Source organism: Uloborus diversus, chromosome 1, assembly GCF_026930045.1.
Source record: "Uloborus diversus isolate 005 chromosome 1, Udiv.v.3.1, whole genome shotgun sequence".
NCBI lineage: Eukaryota > Metazoa > Arthropoda > Arachnida > Araneae > Uloboridae > Uloborus > Uloborus diversus.
The window spans coordinates 152,839,476-152,861,156 of record NC_072731.1 but is presented as its reverse complement, the minus strand read 5'-3'; the positions used below and the strand labels follow the sequence as shown (position 1 = coordinate 152,861,156).

General features: G+C 34.5%; 1 protein-coding gene across 1 annotated transcript; it reads right to left on the bottom strand.

Moving 5' to 3' along the window:
- Positions 1–295: 295 nt before the first annotated feature.
- Positions 296–15,610, bottom strand: LOC129222172 (uncharacterized). The gene is made up of 5 exons (XM_054856636.1): positions 15,560–15,610; positions 7,612–7,711; positions 4,736–5,239; positions 1,344–1,487; positions 296–437 (listed from the first exon to the last, which is right to left on the bottom strand). Exons 2-5 carry the CDS (start codon positions 7,670–7,672, stop codon positions 376–378), a joined length of 771 nt encoding a protein of 256 aa, XP_054712611.1. The 5' UTR covers positions 7,673–7,711; positions 15,560–15,610; the 3' UTR covers positions 296–375.
- Positions 15,611–21,681: the final 6,071 nt, after the last annotated feature.

The window sequence follows — 21,681 nt, the reverse complement described above, 5'->3', positions numbered from 1 at the left end:
TTGATTTTATATGGAATGGACCCACTCCTCTTCTTCCAGTACTAGTTATTTTAATAATGGTCCCTCTTAAAAATAGGAGCAGGATCCGCCCGTGTGTGTGTGTACGTACAAGTGAGTTAGTAAGTGAACTGTTATCAACGGATTTCCGTATGAGAAAAAAAAAACAGACACAAACCAAGATGAAACCATGATTGTAAACATGCTTCGATTGTCTTGTTACAGAGAAGTTCATTTCTGATGTTATTATTAGTTTTTTTTTTTTTTTTTTTTTTTTTTTTTTGCCGGTAAAGTTTTATAAATTAAAAGTTTTGTGCACTAGACTAAGATTGTAATCCAAATGAAAAAGCTTGTTTATTCTAGAAAATAAAGACTTCGTCATCTCTCAATTCCTTTTAAAGGCACTCTCTGAGGTACTTCATCTGTAATCCCATATGAACCTATAATTATTTTAATGAAATAAGTAAATTATATTTCGTAATAAATAGAATAATGAATGAAGAAGTTAAGTAACAGATCAGTGAAACGAAGAAAAACTTTTGACTTACAAAACTGCACCGTGATCTTAAAATTTACTGGTTTAAAAATAATCTGCTCATCATAAGTTTCGAGAAGCCACTCCTTCGGCAGATCTACGAGGCTATCCATAAATTATGTCCAACTTTTTATTAAAAAATTTTTGACTCCTTTTCCCCTATGGCACTAAGTGGCACATTTCATCTTGCCCCTCCCTTCCCTTTGTCACATGTCACGCTGCTTTTCATTAGCATATTGTTGTAAAAAATGCTTGATTTCACACTTCTTGTTACTCCCTTTTTCTCCATTGTCACAAACTCACAAGTTTACGTCATAAAATTACCTCTTCCGTGTACAAAGCGTGACATTTTAAGGTCTGTGTTTATTTAAAGATCTGTTTTGCTTATTACCCAGACTATCCTGATTTTATATTCTCAGGATTGCCTTTGGCCCTAGTAAGTCTAGATAAAACAGGTAATGCTGAGTACGCTAAATATTCTTACAGCATTCAATGAAACCGGATAGGTTTTACAAAAGTTTGGTGGAAATTTTGAGTCGCACTGAATAAGCCACAGACAGGGAATTCAAAATCTGAAAAGCGTTTAGTCTAAAGAGTATCGAAATTCACCAAATTTTCTCGGAAATTTCGTCTTTTAACTCTTGTCAACAAATATTTAGCTGTTCAACTTTGGAAAAAATGTGAAAAGCACAAAGGGCATGCTTTTTCTCCTGTTGAGATTTTATTAATTTATTTTGCGTCAAGCAAAAATTAAATAAAATGATTGTTTAATTAGTTTTTGAACTGTTTTAATTTTAAGTTAAAAACTTACTTGCAATTTTGCAGTTGAACGCAGCATTCATTACAAGGTGTACAACTCCCACAAGCAATAGTGAGATTCCTCCCCAGAAAAATGTTTCTCGTCCTCCGTAAATGTCGATTGCGAATCCTCCTAGAAGACTTCCTGATGCTACACCTGAGAAAAACAATGCACCGGTGTTCTTATATTAAACGTATTTTAGGCAACTAATGTATTCAGAATACACAGATACAAAACAAAAAACGTCAAAAATGTCTCATTGGCAGCAATGCTCGAAAAATTTAAAAACTATTCATGAAAACCCATAAATTTTAATAAAGGATATTTTTGCTTATTAGTTATGTGAAAAGTTTCAAAAAAAAGCATTTTAAAGACAAAAAGTAGTATAAAAGAAACGCGATTTAACCATCTATTATGATAATCTTTCTTTGAAAAAAAAAAAACTTGTAACAGTTTCTTGTAGTTGTTTTTATTCGATGCTATTATGCGGGGCCCGACAATCTCTGCCACCAAGACGCCCGGGAAACTGAAGCAAGTATCTTGGCAAAAGTTCTTTCTGAACAAGAATCTTTTTTGAAGCCATGATACATTGCATTTTCCTACAAACGCTGAGAAACAATTGGGCTGCTTAGAATGAATGTGGTGTAAATCAAATTTTGGTTATGTATTGAAATGAGTTCCTTTTTAGTTCATCTATTGAGTGTGACAGAGGTGCAAGTCAGTAGTTCAATATTTAGCCCCTATGAGCAGAACCAATTATGTTAACTAACCAAAACAGCTGTAAGATTAAGAATGACAGTAGTGTAAGTCATAAAGCTGATAAGAAAAAAATAACCATATACAGCGACAATTTGCTCTGGGCAAAACCGTAATATGAACACAACCCTGGCTTTAATGAGATTTATTTAAAGTGGTGAAGCAGACATTGAAATCATAGATAAAAAATGTCTAGTGCCAGAACATTCATTTCTCCCAAACGATTCAGACTTTGGATGTGTGGAATTAGCTGCAAAAGGGAAAAGTGTGTGTGGGCCTGACGACTGGTATTGTGTAATGAAGTCGCAAAAATAACTTTATTGTTTGCCAGATGAATCGTGAAGAACTTATCTCTACAAAAAATTTAGAGAGGAACATTAGCAGAAGGAAAAAAAATACAAGCAATATGACTGTGAACTGCCTTAAAATAAAAAGGATACGGTTTGAAAAAGACGTTGTTTACATCATAAAGTACAAATAAACTCTCCAAAAATTTATTGACTTCAAAAAAACTGATATCACTCCTACAAGAAAAGGAAGACCAGTTCATACAAAAATTTTACCATATGAAATGTTGTACCCTTATGATAGACCATTTTCCATGAACAAAAAAATGACATGAGGGTTTTGCTACCTTTTATCCCTCCAATTCCCGCTCGGAATTTTCCGTTATTTGACGACTACTAATAATGATGAAGACGATGTATGTTCCTTGACTTTTTATTATGTTGCCGAAAATAATATTAATGAAGACGATTCAGCATTATAATGTTTTTGCACTTCTATAGCACAAAGAGCTAAAAGTTTAAATGTACTTTTTCAATTAAAATTGTTGATATTTTAATGTTGAAAACATTAAACTACCTTAAACTAAACTTTATGCTATTTTACAAAAATAGTTGTAAAATAAATTCAAAAACAGAATATAACCTGACACTTTCTTTCACAAATCCTATACAACGGTCAGAATGAGTGGTGTAAGTCACTCTAAGCTATATAATATAGGCTGAATGTATGTTTTATGCCAAGTTTACAGAGGAAAAAAAAAGGCCTTTATGTGATTAAAAATGCAATAAAACCATTTCAAGATGTAACGCATAGATTTTTTAACTGTTTGTTACACAAAAACTTCAATTACTCAAAAACGTAGTAACGGTGACTTACACCATTTTCATGCTAGACAACTTTGTCATGTTTAACGACTAAATTTTTCCCTGGGTCCTAAGTTTTTACAATTTTTGTCCACATACATTTTTGGCTCTTGTTTGTTGAAGGCGTAGCAGCTTTCAAAAGCTGCTACATAGCACATTCTAAAACTTAAGTTGTAAAAGCAACTAATGAAATTATTTGATAAAATTATCATCGGATACTTTCACATGAAAGGCCACTTTCAAAAAATCATAAAACATCTTATAAGTTGACTTTAGATTTTTTAAATATGTACTTTTTGATAAATCTCACAAGAATAGTTATTTTTACAAATTCTTCTAAAGTACAAATTTGATTTCCAAGGCTGTATGCATCAAAGTATTACAATAAAATTTGCCACAAAACTACCGCATAAGAGCTTCAGACTTCAATGCCTGTTTTGTTAACAACCTTTTTTTCACAGCTGGAAAAAATCATTAAAACGGTAAAATTGCAGTTTTTTCACCACATTTTTTTTCCTTTATCAATGAACCCAACAAAATGTAATACAAGAATAAAATTTTAGTGGCACCACACAATAACATTTTCTATAAAAGTTTTAGTATAATCAGCTGAAAGCATTTTCATGTTGTTACACGTCTCTCGACAGAAGGGAATACGCAGTTAACAAAAATTGTTTTGAATGGATTAAAGATTGTTACCTAATCCTTCAAATGTTCCAGTTAGAAGTCCTTGCATTGTTGCTTCAGTTCCAGCGGGAGCAACAATTTTAGCGTATGACGTCATTGCCGCATAAAAACTTCCAAAACAAGGGCCTTGTAAAAGTTCCACTACAAGCGCAACCCAAGGGTTGTACAAGTAAGAGTAAATTAAAAACCTAATTCCATAAGCGATGAAGCATAAAGTGAAAATATTAACATGACCGATCTTGTTTATGATCCACCCTGAAAAGAAGAAAAATGGCAGTTCTCCTAAGAAACACTGAATGCCAGATGAAAGACCTAAAACTAATTGGTTGGCACTTAAATTCGTCCTGTAGTACCAAAAGACGTACGATCTTGATATTCCTGTAGCAACACCTATTAGGAAGATCGCCAAAATTAAAAATAATATTTTTGGTTTTATGATAAGTGTACCAACATCCCTACATATATTTTTCGACAGTTTTGCGTTGTTAAACTTTAGTTGGCTAATTACCGGTAAGTCCAGCAAAAAGAGTATTACTAGCAAATAAAATCCAGCCGAAAAATTATAAGTCTTCGATGAACCGGTGAATAATTGATTCAGGTATCCTGTTAAAAGTGCGAACATCCCCCAACCGATTGTTCCAAACATGCGTTGTCGACCGTAAATTTCTGGGCGGCCTTCAAGAGCATTAAAGCAAGCAGCGTCAGAAAGGGATACAATCGAGCCATTAGCCATGTAAATTACACAAATACATGTACTCAATATCCACAACTGAAGGGAGTTGTTTTCAATTATGTCACAATCATTGTTACCATAGCATGCTTCGTTGCAGCTCGAAGAGTTGCTTGCTGTGCATCGGTCTAACAGCGCTGTCAAAATGTCATTTGAGTCATGCCTTCGGATGCTTTTAGAGGTGGTGGAATTCTTTGAACAGTATTCACTTTCATTCTGGCATACAGTACAGCTGTAACAGTCAATGCTGCTGTTGCTCAATAATTCTGTTCCACAGCGTTCACTAACAAATTTGACGAGGTAAGAAGTTCCTTCGTCGCAAAAAATATTTGTGTTGTGCTCCTTTTGCACTTGGTGGTAAGGGCGAGGGATGAAATTAAGCCCCAAGTCTGCAGCTATGTCGATGATAATTAAAACAAACAGGACGGTTCTAAATTTTTGAAAGTGATCTACGATGCCTCCGAGGAAAGTTCTCGATATCAGAGTTAAGCATGACACAAAGAAAAATATGACTCCGACTTCGTTTGCTGGTATTCTTAATTGTTTAGCATACACTGTGGCGAAAGGAATCACTCCAGAATGTGCTGGAAGGAAAAGAGAGCGGTTTATTTAAAATATTATAGAACACGCAATATTTTACAATTTATTATTATTTAGCAGTAGTACCACACTGAAATGATACTAAAAAAAGAAATTATTTATGATTCAATTATTGAACGTTTATGTTTTGTTAAAAGGCATCTATTTCACGATTTCATTACTTAACGGAAAACTTTTTTCATCATAAATATTATTTTCTATGAATGAAACTATTTTAAGAAATTCAAACTCCTTGCATTTAAGACTTTTTTATGTGAGTGTTCTTTCTTAGAAAGAGTTTCATATTGTTTATCCAGTTTCGAAAAAAAGTTTTCCAAATAATATGTGATAGTAAACTTGAGTTCAAAACAAACCGATAGCACAGCTTGAAATGCTACAGCATTAAAGTGTTTGATCCATATACTGAATAAAAACATTGTTCTTATTCAAAAATAAGCTTCTTGATTTAATATAAATATGTATTATCATAAGCATTTTAAAATTCAATTTGCATTAAAATCCGTTTTTATTTAAAATGCAAAAAAAAAAACACAATTTGCTGACTCGATTGAACTAAACAATATATGAGCTGAACCATTCCCGTTTTTGTCACAAACGTAGCTACGTTTTTGGGAAATTTACATACTACCGAACGAAGTTAGTAAAAAAAGTTTGGATTAAAATAAGTATTTCACTCAAAAATTGAGCCATTAAGGGCTTATTTTTGGTGTGTAAAACAAAATAGATAAGACAACATTTCATAGCCAGAAATAGAGAAAAAAAAAGAGTTCTATGATAAGTAAAGAAAAAAGTAGGGAGTGAATGTTTCTCCTTCACTTGACTGGAATTGTACCCCTACTGTTGAAAGATTTAAGTCACCTAATATCAGTTTCCTTCTCTGAATTGACAAGGGTAGTTCAGCTGTTTCTCAAAACAGTTTTTATATGGGTGGTAACAACGTTAAGTTTGATATTTCAGTATTTCTTCCGCCTAGCAAAGGACTATGCAACTACTGCTATACTTTCGTGTTTAGTTTAACAAGTTTTTTTTTCGTTTTTGGACAGTAGTCGCTATAATTTTTAACTACATAATTTAAGACATTTAGGACTGTGGTACATTCGGTTCTGTAGAGTAGCGATTCATAATTTTTTGAATAACTTTAACCCTTTTAAATAATTACTTTTTTCGTGGAACTCTCCCCCCCCCCCTTTTTTTCCCTTAAGTTTGCACGTTAAGTTAAGCACATTCGGTTTTGTAGAGTAGCGATTCATAATTTTTTGAATAACTTTAACCCTTTTAAATAATTACTTTTTTCGTGGAACTCCCCCCCCCCCTTTTTTCCCTTAATTTTACAGTTTGAAGAAGCATTCTTAAAATGACTTATTTACAGTAAAAGTGCAAATTATTTCAAATAATTTTTTTATTGTTGAAACTTAATTTTAATCACTAACAAAAAATAAAATTTGAAATCAAAATTTTGTAGAAGCAAAGAAAATCCTAAAGTTTAAAATGTAAGCTTTGAAAATTTATCACTTCAATCGATTATTTAAGTTTTCTAAAAAGAAAGGAAAATAAAGAATGAGAGTTTCATGGAAGCCTTGATTGATCTCCATGGAACCCATGGGTACGGCGGAACATAATTTAAGAAACGCTACTGTTGAGCATATTGCTCTTGACTTTGATCGGTATTGCAATTTTTCTAATCCTGCCTAAGTGGCTCGGATCCACTTAAAGCTGTATGACCCCCAGTGTTCCATGGAGGAAACTTAGTGTTAGGTCAGAAAAGTGCAAGAGATCGGTTATCTGGATTAAAATAATCAATGAGGATCCGGAAGAAGTATCACTATCTAAGATAGAAAAGTGCTTTTTTTTTCCGAACTTAAAAGTTCTTACTTGGTCTGGCTGTAACTAGTAGTCTCATATTTTTTTCACTAGTAAAATGTTAACCATTTATTGTACTTATTTTAAAGCATTAAAACTTGACTTTAAATGTCAACCTTAAACGAAATTTTAAATCTTTAAAAAGACGCACTTTGTACGTTAAAATGTAAAACCAAAACTCTACTTGGATTTAAAACGAATAAAAAAGTTTTGAAAAAGTAAATTTTTAATGTTCTGAGACACTTTTATTTTCATATGCAGTCAAAATAATAATGTGGTGAGAAAATATGTACAGGGTTTTTTAATGGGAAAATACTAAAAGGATTACAATCCATAATCCATATAAAGGGTTTTCCAATCAGTTTGATCAGGGACTTTATACAAAATTGTCGCAACCCATTTAGAGTGACCGAACAAAACCAACAATCGCCACCTATCGTGATTCATCACGAAAGCCATAAAGATCCCTGAGGGCATAAGAATTGGACATACTCACCGCCGTTTAATAAAAAATAATGAACTTTTACAGGCAATAGCCTCTTGTTTATTTCAAACATCTTCACAGTCCTATCACTGCTTAGTCAACTTGCATAAATCTGCAAAGAAGAAATATATGTGAAAAGGCATTTTTCTCCGAAACAAACACCAATTTTAAAATAGTAACCGCTAACTTTAAAAACATTACTAATATACCTTAGTATTTAAAAATGGTCTGTTTCTAACTGATGGTTCTTGAAGGGAATAATTGGAAAAATCTATCTATTTTGAATGTGTATTTCTTCTACGTGCACTCTCATAACCAAAATTCAACTAGATAGAATTAGCTTTTAAAATTGAGAGATCAGTTATTCCTTTGAAAAAAGTGAACTTATTCCAAAAAATCTTGGACTAGTAGGGAAAAAAGAAAACAGAATTTTAATTTTTTAACTTTAGATCCTTCCCTTTGTTTTGATAAACTGAGAGATAAATTGTTGTGCATTGTATTCTCAGACTACACTCTCCGAGAGTAACTGGGTATAAAAACTTTGACCCTATGACTGTTAGCGAACGAAATCACGCTTTCTTTTACACCGGCGTACTTCCTTTTACCCTAGAGGCTAGGAGGCAAATTGAAACACCTCATTCATTTCCCTCGAGATTAATTTAAGTAGATAATCGCAATATACACAGCATTTTAGAAGGTTAAGAGGTTCTACACCAACAACTGGCAATCTGACCCGTATGCCGCATCGACCCGATGAATCCTCCACATGTAATTTGCAATCAGTTTTTTAAAAAGTTTCAAAAAATTAAATTATGCGCTGAATTTAGGTAATACACACATAAAGTTGTAATTTATATCAAAATTTAATTTAAAAAATAAAAAAGAATGGAATTCTTAGATGTTTTTATTTAACCCAGTGGTGGAGAACGAGCAAGGTAAATGGAAACACCTAAATTGCACATTAAAAAAAAATTTTGAAAAAAAAAATAGAACCGACTTCAAAATTGCTCTAAAAAGTGAAAAATAATTTTATTCTTTAAACACCATCAATAATACTTTTAAACATAATTTTTGAAGTTGGCGCAAAAACGATCGATAAAATCATTCACAGCCATAACTCAACTACAAGTATAAATTTAACCAGGTCCAGTTTCTTCACTACCACATGCATTACGCATTGATGACAGCATATTTGAGTAACGATATAAATGTTTCGTTCCTAACTTTGGATGATTTTTTGATAAAAATATGAACGAAGCATGGTTACAATGGATTTTCCATTTGTTTTTGCGCCAACTTCAAAAATTATGTTTAAGAGTATTATCGATGGTGTTTAAAGAATAAAATTATTTTTCACTTTTTAGATCAATTTTAAAGTCGGTTCTATTTTTTTTTTTTTTTCAAATTTTTTTTATTTCATTCTTTTTAGTGCAAATGTAGATATTTCAGTAAATGTAAGAAGTTACCTAGTAAGAAGTTCGGCTCTATATCACAGTATTGCTTTAGAAAAGCCTTTATTCAAAATTATCATTACCATTAATGTTACTGTTATATGGCACCAAACTTTTATAACAATGAGTTTCATATTGTCGCGTAGATGAAGATAGCGAAGACAATGTGAAAGCCAAATGAAGCGAATACTCGTTAGTCTCAACTCGAGATCTTTATTCAGAACCACGAATGAACGTTACATCTCCTTTTATACAACTTGAGAAAGTGCTGGAACTTTCCAGACTTGGAAAGATACAGAAATTAATAGAACATTCGAGAAAATACGGGAAACAGTAGAAACGAAATTTTAGAAAAATTCACTTTGTCCTAGTCGGAATTTGAACCCGGGTCGCTCGTGTGGGAGCGAGAATTCTACCACTGAGCCACCGTTATCCACGGATGAAAAGTGCGAACTTCGCTACAGTATCATTTTAATCATTTAATAGGGAAATTGCATAAAATTTACTGTTTTTGCCCATAACTTTTTTTCTAAAGAACAAATATGGTCAAACAAAGTAATGGGACCTAAGTTGAGCCATCCCCTATCCATTACAAAAAGAATCATCAAAATCGGTTCACTAGGTGAGACGCTATGAGTGGACAAACAAAAAAAAAAACATACATACGGTATGAACTGATAACCGCCTCCTTTTTGAAGTCGGTTAAAAATATCAGGGAAGATGAAATTCATGTCTATAAAGTTTTAGCAACTTTCTATATGACAAATAAAACTAGTTAAAACCAGGCAGTTTTTATTTTTAGATCAGCTGGAGAGGAAAATGTAAGATCACTAATTAGACCAAGATCCTACTAAGATTCACCTACCCTCATCGAGTGTCAAAAAATTGCTACCATAGATGAAGAGTAAAAGTTATAAATAAAACGCGAAAGTAAGAATTTCCACCTCTTTCACGTGAACTAATCAAGGTTGCCAGGGGGTGAAAGTCGCCTAAAAATGAGCAGTTTATCCTCATCGAGTTTTCGAAAATTGTTATTATAAATGAAGAGTAAAAGATAGGCAACCTTACTTAAGCGTTTTATTTCTGTCTTTTACTCTTCATTTAGGGGAGAGTGAGTCACAATGAGACAAAAAACACATTTTTCATTTTTCGTACATTGGTGAGTTCTAAAGCACAGAAACATACTTTATTATATTGAAGGTATCAAATTATAGTATATTGCATCAAATTTAGCTCATTTAATGTTAGAGAAAAAAAGTTATTAGGTTTTATAAATTCGGTGAAAAGTGTGCATTATGGCCCAGTGATTGGCCACTAAGAGACATTAAGTAGAGCCACAATGGGACAGCTGAATAATCACTGTATTTTTACTTAAAGTTTGCAAAATACAACAAAAAAATTACAACACCGCGTGATGCAGACTGGTTTTTTCCACAATTCCAAAGATTTTTTTTTTTCATAAATTTGATGGTTTCAAGGTCCTGTGTCCCCTTAAAGCATATCTGAAATGGTTAAAACTTTTTTCTGACATACGAAACAATTTTAATTACAGTAAGCAAAAAAAATAAACATTAGGATTTAAAAAACCAGGAAAAAAAATAAAATAATAAATATTTACCATTTAACTTATATAATTATTTTACACAAATATTTATTATAATTATAAAATGCTTTGAAATAAGGTACCATGTGTGGCAACTTTATCAACAACTAACCGGTTTCTAGTTCTGTTTTGTACAAAGCTGTGTAGTAAAATTAAAAGTTCACTTGTAATAATTAGTTAAAATATAAATGTTTTTAAATCAAGCATATTTTTTATTGTTAAATTTCGTTTTTGCGAACTAAAACAAGAAGTAGATAAGTACTTTACACTTGTTTACTGCTGCCTAGGCCACAATGAAACGTTTCATTGTGACCCAAATAATTCGTCTCGTGGCCCAAACAACAAAATAAAGATTTTTCCTTCATATCATTAAAATAAACCACGAGTTAAAAATAATATATCTGAATAATAGATTAAAGTGTCAATAACAGCATAAACTACAACACTTAGTTTAATTGTTGAAGTTTTTCAAGATAATGATTGATGCGAGAAATTATTCAAATAACTTTCAGTGTGTCCAAACAGTAACTATTTTTTTTCTACAAAACAAAAGCATAGAACAGCATGGAACTAGGAATTCTGGGAAGCATTTGAGTTATGTTTACTCTTCCTAGGTGGTTGTAGCTGTCAGAATTGATGAGGATAAATTACTCATTTTTAGGCACCTTTTAGCCCCTGGAAAACCCTGATTAGTTCCCACGCAATAGGTAGGTAACCTTACTCAAGCTTTTTATTTACAACTTTTACTCTTTATGATGACAATTTTTGGAAACTCAATGAGGGTAAATTACTCATTTTTAGGCACTTTTTAGCCGCTGGCAGCCTTGCTTAGTTACCGGAAAAAGGGTAGACAGCCTTATTTTAGCGCTTTATTTCCAGCATTTATTCTTCATTTATGACCACAATTTCCGGAAACTCGATAAGGGGAAAATTATCTTCCTCATTGGGCACCTTTTAGACCCTGACAACCCTTATTGGGGACACGAAAAGATAAAAATAAAACGCTTAATTAAGCTTGCCTATCTTTTTCGAGTCCCCAATAAGGGTTATCAGCGGCTGAAAGGTGCCCAATGAGGCAGATAATTTTCCCCTCATAGAGTTTCCGGAAATTGTGGTCATAAATGAAGAATAAAAGCTGTAAACAAAGCGCTAAAGAAAAGCTGTCTACCTTTTTTCCGGTAACTAAGCAGGGTTGCCAGAGGCTAAAAAGTGCCCAAAAATCAGTAATTTGAGTTTCCAAAAATTGTCATCAAAATAAAGAGTAAAAGTTGCAAATAAAACGCTTAAGTAAAGTTACCTACCTATTACGTGGGAACTAATCAGGGTTTTCCAGGGGTTAAAATGAGAAATTTACCCTCATCAAGTTCCAAAAATTGTTATCATAAATGAAGAGTAAAAGTTGTAAACGAAACGCTTAAGTAAAGTTACCTACCTGTTGCATGTGAAGTAATCAAAGGTGCTCAAAAATGAGAAATTTACCCTCATAGAGTTTTCATATTAGTTATATAAAAACATGTAAAAATATTACAAAACCGATCGTATAAGGTTGCCCTAGTAACAGTAGTCCAATTATAGGGTTCTCGCTATTCAAAGTTTCAATGTTGATACCCAAAGGATTCGCAAAGGGCTTTGGGAGTCCAGGTTTGTGCAAAAAGTCAAAGACACAGAGGTTCGACGGCCCAAGGAAAAAAAAAAGCGGGAGTCAAGCATATTGGGGGGAGGGGGTGCGGAAAACGGAACCAAGGGCAAACAGGTTCAAGGGCGCTAAAAAAAAAAACCGAAGCCGCAAGGGGGAACTGAAGGGGGGGGCACCGGCACACGGGCCGGTTGGCTAGTTCGCTCCTAGAAGCACCACTCGAATTTACCACCGCCTGAAGTTGCCGCCCGGGGCAAGAACCGCGGCTTGCCCCCCCCCCCCTCTCCATAAATTCGGCTCTGTTTGTGACATTTATCAAAATAGTTTTATTATTCGTAATATTAGTAGTATAATTTGAAGGCTCACTTGTGGAATTTAGTTTTTTGAATATGTACGTGTTGAAATCCAGAGTTGAAATTTCTGCGTTCGTTCTGGAAAAATACCCAAAACAGCAATTTTTAGATGCCCCCCATTCCAAAACCTGACGCACAATGGGGTGGGACTTTTTACCGGTTAGGGGAGAGTGAGTCACAATGAGACAAAAAACACATTTTTCATTTTTCGTACATTGGTGAGTTCTAAAGCACAGAAACATACTTTATTATATTGAAGGTATCAAATTATAGTATATTGCATCAAATTTAGCTCATTTAATGTTAGAGAAAAAAAGTTATTAGGTTTTATAAATTCGGTGAAAAGTGTGCATTATGGCCCAGTGATTGGCCACTAAGAGACATTAAGTAGAGCCACAATGGGACAGCTGAATAATCACTGTATTTTTACTTAAAGTTTGCAAAATACAACAAAAAAATTACAACACCGCGTGATGCAGACTGGTTTTTTCCACAATTCCAAAGATTTTTTTTTTTTTTCATAAATTTGATGGTTTCAAGGTCCTGTGTCCCCTTAAAGCATATCTGAAATGGTTAAAACTTTTTTCTGACATACGAAACAATTTTAATTACAGTAAGCAAAAAAAATAAACATTAGGATTTAAAAAACCAGGAAAAAAAATAAAATAATAAATATTTACCATTTAACTTATATAATTATTTTACACAAATATTTATTATAATTATAAAATGCTTTGAAATAAGGTACCATGTGTGGCAACTTTATCAACAACTAACCGGTTTCTAGTTCTGTTTTGTACAAAGCTGTGTAGTAAAATTAAAAGTTCACTTGTAATAATTAGTTAAAATATAAATGTTTTTAAATCAAGCATATTTTTTATTGTTAAATTTCGTTTTTGCGAACTAAAACAAGAAGTAGATAAGTACTTTACACTTGTTTACTGCTGCCTAGGCCACAATGAAACGTTTCATTGTGACCCAAATAATTCGTCTCGTGGCCCAAACAACAAAATAAAGATTTTTCCTTCATATCATTAAAATAAACCACGAGTTAAAAATAATATATCTGAATAATAGATTAAAGTGTCAATAACAGCATAAACTACAACACTTAGTTTAATTGTTGAAGTTTTTCAAGATTATGATTGATGCGAGAAATTATTCAAATAACTTTCAGTGTGTCCAAACAGTAACTATTTTTTTTCTACAAAACAAAAGCATAGAACAGCATGGAACTAGGAATTCTGGGAAGCATTTGAGTTATGTTTACTCTTCCTAGGTGGTTGTAGCTGTCAGAATTGATGAGGATAAATTACTCATTTTTAGGCACCTTTTAGCCCCTGGAAAACCCTGATTAGTTCCCACGCAATAGGTAGGTAACCTTACTCAAGCTTTTTATTTACAACTTTTACTCTTTATGATGACAATTTTTGGAAACTCAATGAGGGTAAATTACTCATTTTTAGGCACTTTTTAGCCGCTGGCAGCCTTGCTTAGTTACCGGAAAAAGGGTAGACAGCCTTATTTTAGCGCTTTATTTCCAGCATTTATTCTTCATTTATGACCACAATTTCCGGAAACTCGATAAGGGGAAAATTATCTTCCTCATTGGGCACCTTTTAGACCCTGACAACCCTTATTGGGGACACGAAAAGATAAAAATAAAACGCTTAATTAAGCTTGCCTATCTTTTTCGAGTCCCCAATAAGGGTTATCAGCGGCTGAAAGGTGCCCAATGAGGCAGATAATTTTCCCCTCATAGAGTTTCCGGAAATTGTGGTCATAAATGAAGAATAAAAGCTGTAAACAAAGCGCTAAAGAAAAGCTGTCTACCTTTTTTCCGGTAACTAAGCAGGGTTGCCAGAGGCTAAAAAGTGCCCAAAAATCAGTAATTTGAGTTTCCAAAAATTGTCATCAAAATAAAGAGTAAAAGTTGCAAATAAAACGCTTAAGTAAAGTTACCTACCTATTACGTGGGAACTAATCAGGGTTTTCCAGGGGTTAAAATGAGAAATTTACCCTCATCAAGTTCCAAAAATTGTTATCATAAATGAAGAGTAAAAGTTGTAAACGAAACGCTTAAGTAAAGTTACCTACCTGTTGCATGTGAAGTAATCAAAGGTGCTCAAAAATGAGAAATTTACCCTCATAGAGTTTTCATATTAGTTATATAAAAACATGTAAAAATATTACAAAACCGATCGTATAAGGTTGCCCTAGTAACAGTAGTCCAATTATAGGGTTCTCGCTATTCAAAGTTTCAATGTTGATACCCAAAGGATTCGCAAAGGGCTTTGGGAGTCCAGGTTTGTGCAAAAAGTCAAAGACACAGAGGTTCGACGGCCCAAGGAAAAAAAAAAAAGCGGGAGTCAAGCATATTGGGGGGAGGGGGTGCGGAAAACGGAACCAAGGGCAAACAGGTTCAAGGGCGCTAAAAAAAAAAACCGAAGCCGCAAGGGGGAACTGAAGGGGGGGGCACCGGCCCACGGGCCGGTTGGCTAGTTCGCTCCTAGAAGCACCACTCGAATTTACCACCGCCTGAAGTTGCCGCCCGGGGCAAGAACCGCGGCTTGCCCCCCCCCCCCTCTCCATAAATTCGGCTCTGTTTGTGACATTTATCAAAATAGTTTTATTATTCGTAATATTAGTAGTATAATTTGAAGGCTCACTTGTGGAATTTAGTTTTTTGAATATGTACGTGTTGAAATCCAGAGTTGAAATTTCTGCGTTCGTTTGAGAAAGCCATTTTTAAGAGCACCCTTTATTCAGAATTTTCGGTTTACCAAGATCATTTTGGCTAGGACTCGAAGTGCTACTGTAACAGTTCTTTCGTTTTGTTTTTTATTTTATTTCTTTTTTTTTTTTTTACATTCATATATACCTTGCATTTGAAAGAAATATAAAATTGTAAACTTACTTCATTTCGTTATCTCCAGGAGTGAAAATGCAGCAATGAACTTAAAGTTCGGCATCCTCGGTGTTACAATCTTTAAGCAATTATCAACCATTTGTGTTCATTCCAAGCGGGTGAAAAAACTTGATTTTCTTTTCTTATCCGATAATCTTTGATGAAACTTTAGACTGTACTAATCAGTTTCCTTAGATACAAAATGAAAGGTCAGCAAAAAGAAAAATCTTTCTTTAACCCGATCCGAATCTTTAGCATCGAAACAGAAATTGATGAAACAAATGTAAAACTACTCTTTTAAACGCAATCAGAAATAAAAAATTCCGATTTTTTTTTTTCACTTTTTTTAAGTGTTTACATATTTATAAATTTTAATGACAATTTATTTTCGTTATGCTTTGCGATTCTTTACTTTCATCTTACATTTATTTCATTTAATTTTTAAGTGTTTTTTTTTTTTTTCAAATAAAATAATATATCATTTGAAATGAATATATATTCATTAATAGCGAAAAAACACCTAGTTTTCTTTTAAAGTACTCAAGAACTCTATATTTTTAGACCTAAGAAACTCTAAATATGCAGCAAAAAGGTATACCATAGAGAAAGCTACGTAAAACGTACACCAGTCCAAGTTAAATTAAACTACCAACGCAGCCAGATTTACCTTCTTGGGAAGAGGAGGGTCTTAATAGTTTTCCTAAAATGCCATATTAAGATTTTCAATATGTGTTAAAACCAGACTCTATGGAGTTGGGAGGTGGGGGAGCTATCTCCTCCAAAAACGCTCGCTGCTTCTTTGAGCTGAAGCGTAAGTCGCTTGCCGCATTCGGTCTGCCAAACTTCAAGCTTACGTGAGTAGCCCGACCATAATGCTAAAAACATACCGATGCGTGACATAAATTCGTTTTACAAATACAAATACCAATACAAATACAAATGTGACGACCAGCAACAGGCTCTTGGTCCAGCTAGGCTGGGCCTAGTCAATTTATTAGTCCTCAATGAAGATCAATTGCCCTCTTAAAGCTGTCCACCCCCCCCCCCCTGCTCATTATCACCTCTTCCGGAAAGCTGTTCCAAGTGCCCACACAACAATACTAAAGTAGTAGTTTTTCCTTATTTCCAGGTTAGCCTGAGATTTGAAGAGCTTAAAACAATGACCCCTCGTCCTGCTTTCGGTGCAAAATTTAATCCATTAATATCATTCATTTTAGTACAGTAAAATTAGGCCAAAAAATGGCCAAACCCAAACATCAAAAAAAAAAAAGGTGAAACCTGTTGCAAATTACTTCTTACCTTTCCAGCAAGAAGGGGTAAAAAGTCCCAGCACTTTACGCGTCGGGTTTTGGGGGGAAGGGGGGGGACGAAATAATCCTCTATTTAAATAAAAACAATTTCTATTACTTAAAAAAAAATCTCAAACCTCACAGAAACCACTCTATAATAGTAAAACAATAAATCGTCACAGAAAAAAATTCTAATTAACAGGGGTGCACAGGCGGGGGGGGGAGGGGGGAGGAGGTTCATGGGAGCAGCTTTGCGTCATTGGAATTTTTAAGGCAGTTTTTTTAAGGGGTATTTCTTTCTTTTTTTAGGACTTTCATTCTAAATGGGTACTCCGTCACACTTAAGGGGTACGCCATCCTTTGAAGGGGGGGGGGAGGGACCCTGAATTTACATTCTAAAATCAACTATTGCAGTGAAGTTCACGAAAAAAATTTCCTGACTTAAACTTTTCCGAAGTACAAAATGCCTCACAATGATATGGTAATGTCAGAACGATAATTCTAAAAGATCTAAGCGAGCTCAGTAACGAAATCATTTGTGACTGGAGTTATTAAACTGTTTAGAGCGTTGGAAAACAAAATTCATGTGCAGCATAAAAAAAGTCCAAATTGACAAAAGTTCCCCTACTTCTTCTTGATTAGCTTACTTCAACTTTTTTACAATCTTTTGCCATCACCGTAAGGGTGGGACAAACCGGAATTGCCAATAAGGAGACGGGCAATGCTGCAATTCTGCACCCTCTAAGTCGGTGGGGGTTCTCATTTGCAAACACCAAGCTACTTCTCTTTTACGCAGCTAGTTATGTGAATTATACTAAATATGCGGACATATACTTGCAACACTATCAGAAACTTTTGAGTACATTATGCGATAAAAAAAATTTGATCACATCAAACATTAGCTAAAACATCAGCTATCCAACGATCTAACGCAGTGACAAATTCAGGTGGTCTAGAACCTGTAGTGATTCAACGATAGAACAAGTCTTGATGAGAGCAATGAGCAATACAACAATAGAATGCTAAATATTTACACCTTTTTGTCTCCCAGTTTGGAAATCACAATCCGTTTCTAAAGCCCCCAAAAGTTTCTTCCCTCTCAAGTTGGTAGTGGTATTGCTCGCTGATGATAAGGTGAGTTGTGATGAGACCTCTAACGTTCGGGTAGTAACATCAAAGGATATTGAAGGCAAACAATTTTGTGGCATTTCTTTGAAAAGGAGGTAAGCAGTTATGTCTTTAGCTTCTGTTACGAGAGTAGTTCCTATCTGTAAAGTAGTGTAAGCCCAAACCATCTTTTACACCGAATGGTATGAACAGTAAAGATAGAATAACCAATTGCTAAAAGCTTCTGGTACGCGTTATGCGCTGATCCTCCATCAGTATTTGATGAATCTGGTTTCAGAAGGAAAGAAATCCTGTATCGTTAAAGTGCTATTATCTGAAGCAAAAGGTTCATCCAACATCACAGAACGAAATGCTGGTGTCATATATGAGGCAGTGAGAAGCAAAGGGATGTAAGAGGATATTTTCAAGTTTTGAATAAAACGCGTTTAAAGATAAGATCCTAGGTAGGCATTCATTGATTTTCTTTTCTAAATCATGCTGTATAGAAGCAACTACCGGGTCTACTAGTACCATTTCTTGCCCCAAGATTGAGGAGAGGTTCACCAACCATTTGTGCTGGTTATCTCCAAATTTTTAATTTTTGCCACTTACATCCCTTTGCTTTCTCACTGCCTCATATGTAATAGTTGAAAGATACCTGCTTGATCATATTTTTGGTAATTATATGTAAGCTTCAAGGAAATATGCCAGCAATGCAGTGTATAGGTCACTTGTAAGTATGGTAAAGCTAGTGTCATTTTTGATGGGTGCAAAGAAAGCACCACAGAAATATAATCTGCGTTTTATTATAACAGCCAAGCCTTCTGCTCTAGAAGACTTTCTGCGTCTCAAATCTTGTGCTTGCTCTGAGGGGTTCATTGGATATAGTGAATGTTTGAAAAGTCTGAAAGTGGACTGAAGTGCTCAATTATATGCACAATTTGTGTTAGACATAGCTGCAACAATAACGATTTTGCTCAGGATCTAGATTCCAAAAAACATCTTAATAACGAAGACTTTTTGTTACAAGCTTAGGAGAAGTCCTTTGAAAGCAAAAAACAGTTCAGCGTAATTTTTCTGGCCATTTAATCAAATGTGCACCATCAGAGGGGGTGGGGGGGAAGGATAATATTTTAGTATATAATTTCGTTTTGGGACGTGAGTTAATGTTCTGATGGGGTGGACAGTCCTGATTTAATGCATTTTAGATTTGCAATAATACTTCAACTTGAAATAAAAGCGGAAGGGAGGGGGGGGGGTTAGGATTTATTTTATTTGGCAGAGGGGGGGGGGTGCTGTAGCTTTGAGAGGAGGTGCATCATCGCTCTTGGAGGATGGACATACTTGATTTCTAACTTTAACTTAGCATAAAATAATGTTTCCATATGAAATGTATGGAGGGGGGGGGGTTCGGGGAAACTGCTTCGTTTTACGGGGATAGGGGGGCTCTGTAGCATTGTTGGGTTTATGTCATCCCTCTTGGGGGTCAAACACCTTTAATTTCATGCTTTTATATTTAGTATAACATAATATTCTCACTTTAAATTTACTCCAAAAATTCTGGAAAAATACCCAAAACAGCAATTTTTAGATGCCCCCCATTCCAAAACCTGACGCACAATGGGGTGGGACTTTTTACCGGTTCTTATTGGGAGGGTAATAAACAATTTGCACCAGGTTTGGCTTTTTTTTTTTTTGGATGTTTGGGTCCGACCCCTATTTTTACTGTACTATTTGATAAATTTAAACAACTGAATTATGTCCCCTTTGATCCTCCTTTGCTCCAGTCTATACATATTAAGCCTATTAAGTCTGTTATCATAATCTAAATCTGAAAATCCCCACACTAATCTAGTTACCCTTCTTTGAACCCTTTCCAATACACATGCATCTTTCCTCAGATAAGGCGACTAAAACTGCACAGTAGGGTGTCCCGTCCATATATGAGAAAAAAAAAATTTTGAGCTAAACTATCACAAGAGGTGTCAAAATTTGCGAAATTTTTCACAGATCACGAAAAAGGTAAAAAAAATGGAATTGCGTGTCCTCTTGAGGGCTCTACCGCTCTTTGAATTTTTACATATTTTACATTTTTGACAGACCTAAACGATATGATTTTAAAAATACAAAAATAAAGTTTAGAAAGCATTTTATTTAAGAAACTAATGAAACAAAGCACAAGAAAACAAAATAAACAAACTACAGTTTATAAATAATGAAAAAAGTTTAGAATTTAAACTTATTTTTGTGTCCAAAATTTGGCGAGATTGCAACCTGGTTCTAACGAAGCCATCTCTAGAAGTAGCGTTAGTAACACTTTGTGAAGCCTGTGTTATTAGTTTAACACATCTTTCCACAGATTGTGAGTGGCAAGGAAAGTCAACGATTTACAAGCTATTATCTTTTGCCATAATTTGAAAGTTCTCGTTAGAAATATGTCGAAGAACCGGTGGTGCTGTAACCTGACACTCTTGCCAGACAATTATTTCCGTATAATCTTTAGCAGAGAAGTTAATTTTTGGTGTTTTAAATATTCTGCGTTTAGTGCTACTTTCAGCCTCTCTAGCTTTTTTTATTCTTCGTAATGCTAACTCTCGAATGTGCTCCCTATCATCAAACAACATACTGACCAGCAGGTTTTCTGGGTGCGCAAAAAAAAGTATTTCTTTCGAAAACAGAATACACAACATATTTCAAGTTTTCGGGTAAAAATCGAGAGTACACAATCATTTGAAAAAGATGTTTGGCTGCTTCCTTATAAGATGATTTTTGCTTGATTAAGAACCAAACTGGAGCGTACACTTTAACCATGTAGTTAACAAGTAATCGCAAATTTTCTGTTGGATTAAGAGTACTTACATAAAGTCTGAGTATACGATTAGCAGAAGTAAGCCATCTCGAGTGCGCCATTTTTCCAGGTTGGCGATTTGCCAGCTCAGGACTACAGAAACCAGTTGATACAGCTTGACAAATCTCATAAAGATATTTTTGATCCGTGCTTAGTTCATCAACCACATTTTTCGGCATATTAGGCAAATTACCATCCACCGGGCAAAAAGACAATGTCATTTTATTTTCACAACCAGCTAACTGTTTTCCAATAGGTCCGGAATATTCTTTAGGACCCAAAGTGCAACCATCTAAGGTCAAGAATAAATGACGAAGGGGTAATTCGTTGGCATGAAGCATACACACACACCATTGCAATGGTCTTTCCAAATATTCCTCTAAATATTGAATCACGCCACCCTTCCAACCGGTGTTTATTGCAGTTCCGTCGCATCCAACGCAAATCACGTCTTCTAAATTCAAGCATTGACCTTCTAATAGAGCTATAATCCAAGTTAGAATTGCATTAGAAGCAGTGCGTGTCCCAAATAAATTGATCCGGGCTCTGCTAAAATTGAGATGTGCTCTTCTAAAATTTCTTTGCAATGGTAACGAGCTCCTATTTTCTCATTTATCAGAGTCTTGTCTTTACGTCCATAAAAGTAAATGCTTTTTATAACAATACTTCCAATATCTTTGGAAGCTTCTTTCCGAGCTTTAGCTACAGCTCTGTGGATTTTGTTTTTATCAACAACTAGAGTTAAATCTTCTTTTGAAACCAAGCCGACATCAGCTAAAACTGCAGAAGCAACAGCAGCAGCAGATCGCGTCGACAAACCGTATCTATCAAAGACCTTAGCAACTGTTGGCAAGATCAGTGTATTCCTATTTGTCGTTGAAGTTGAT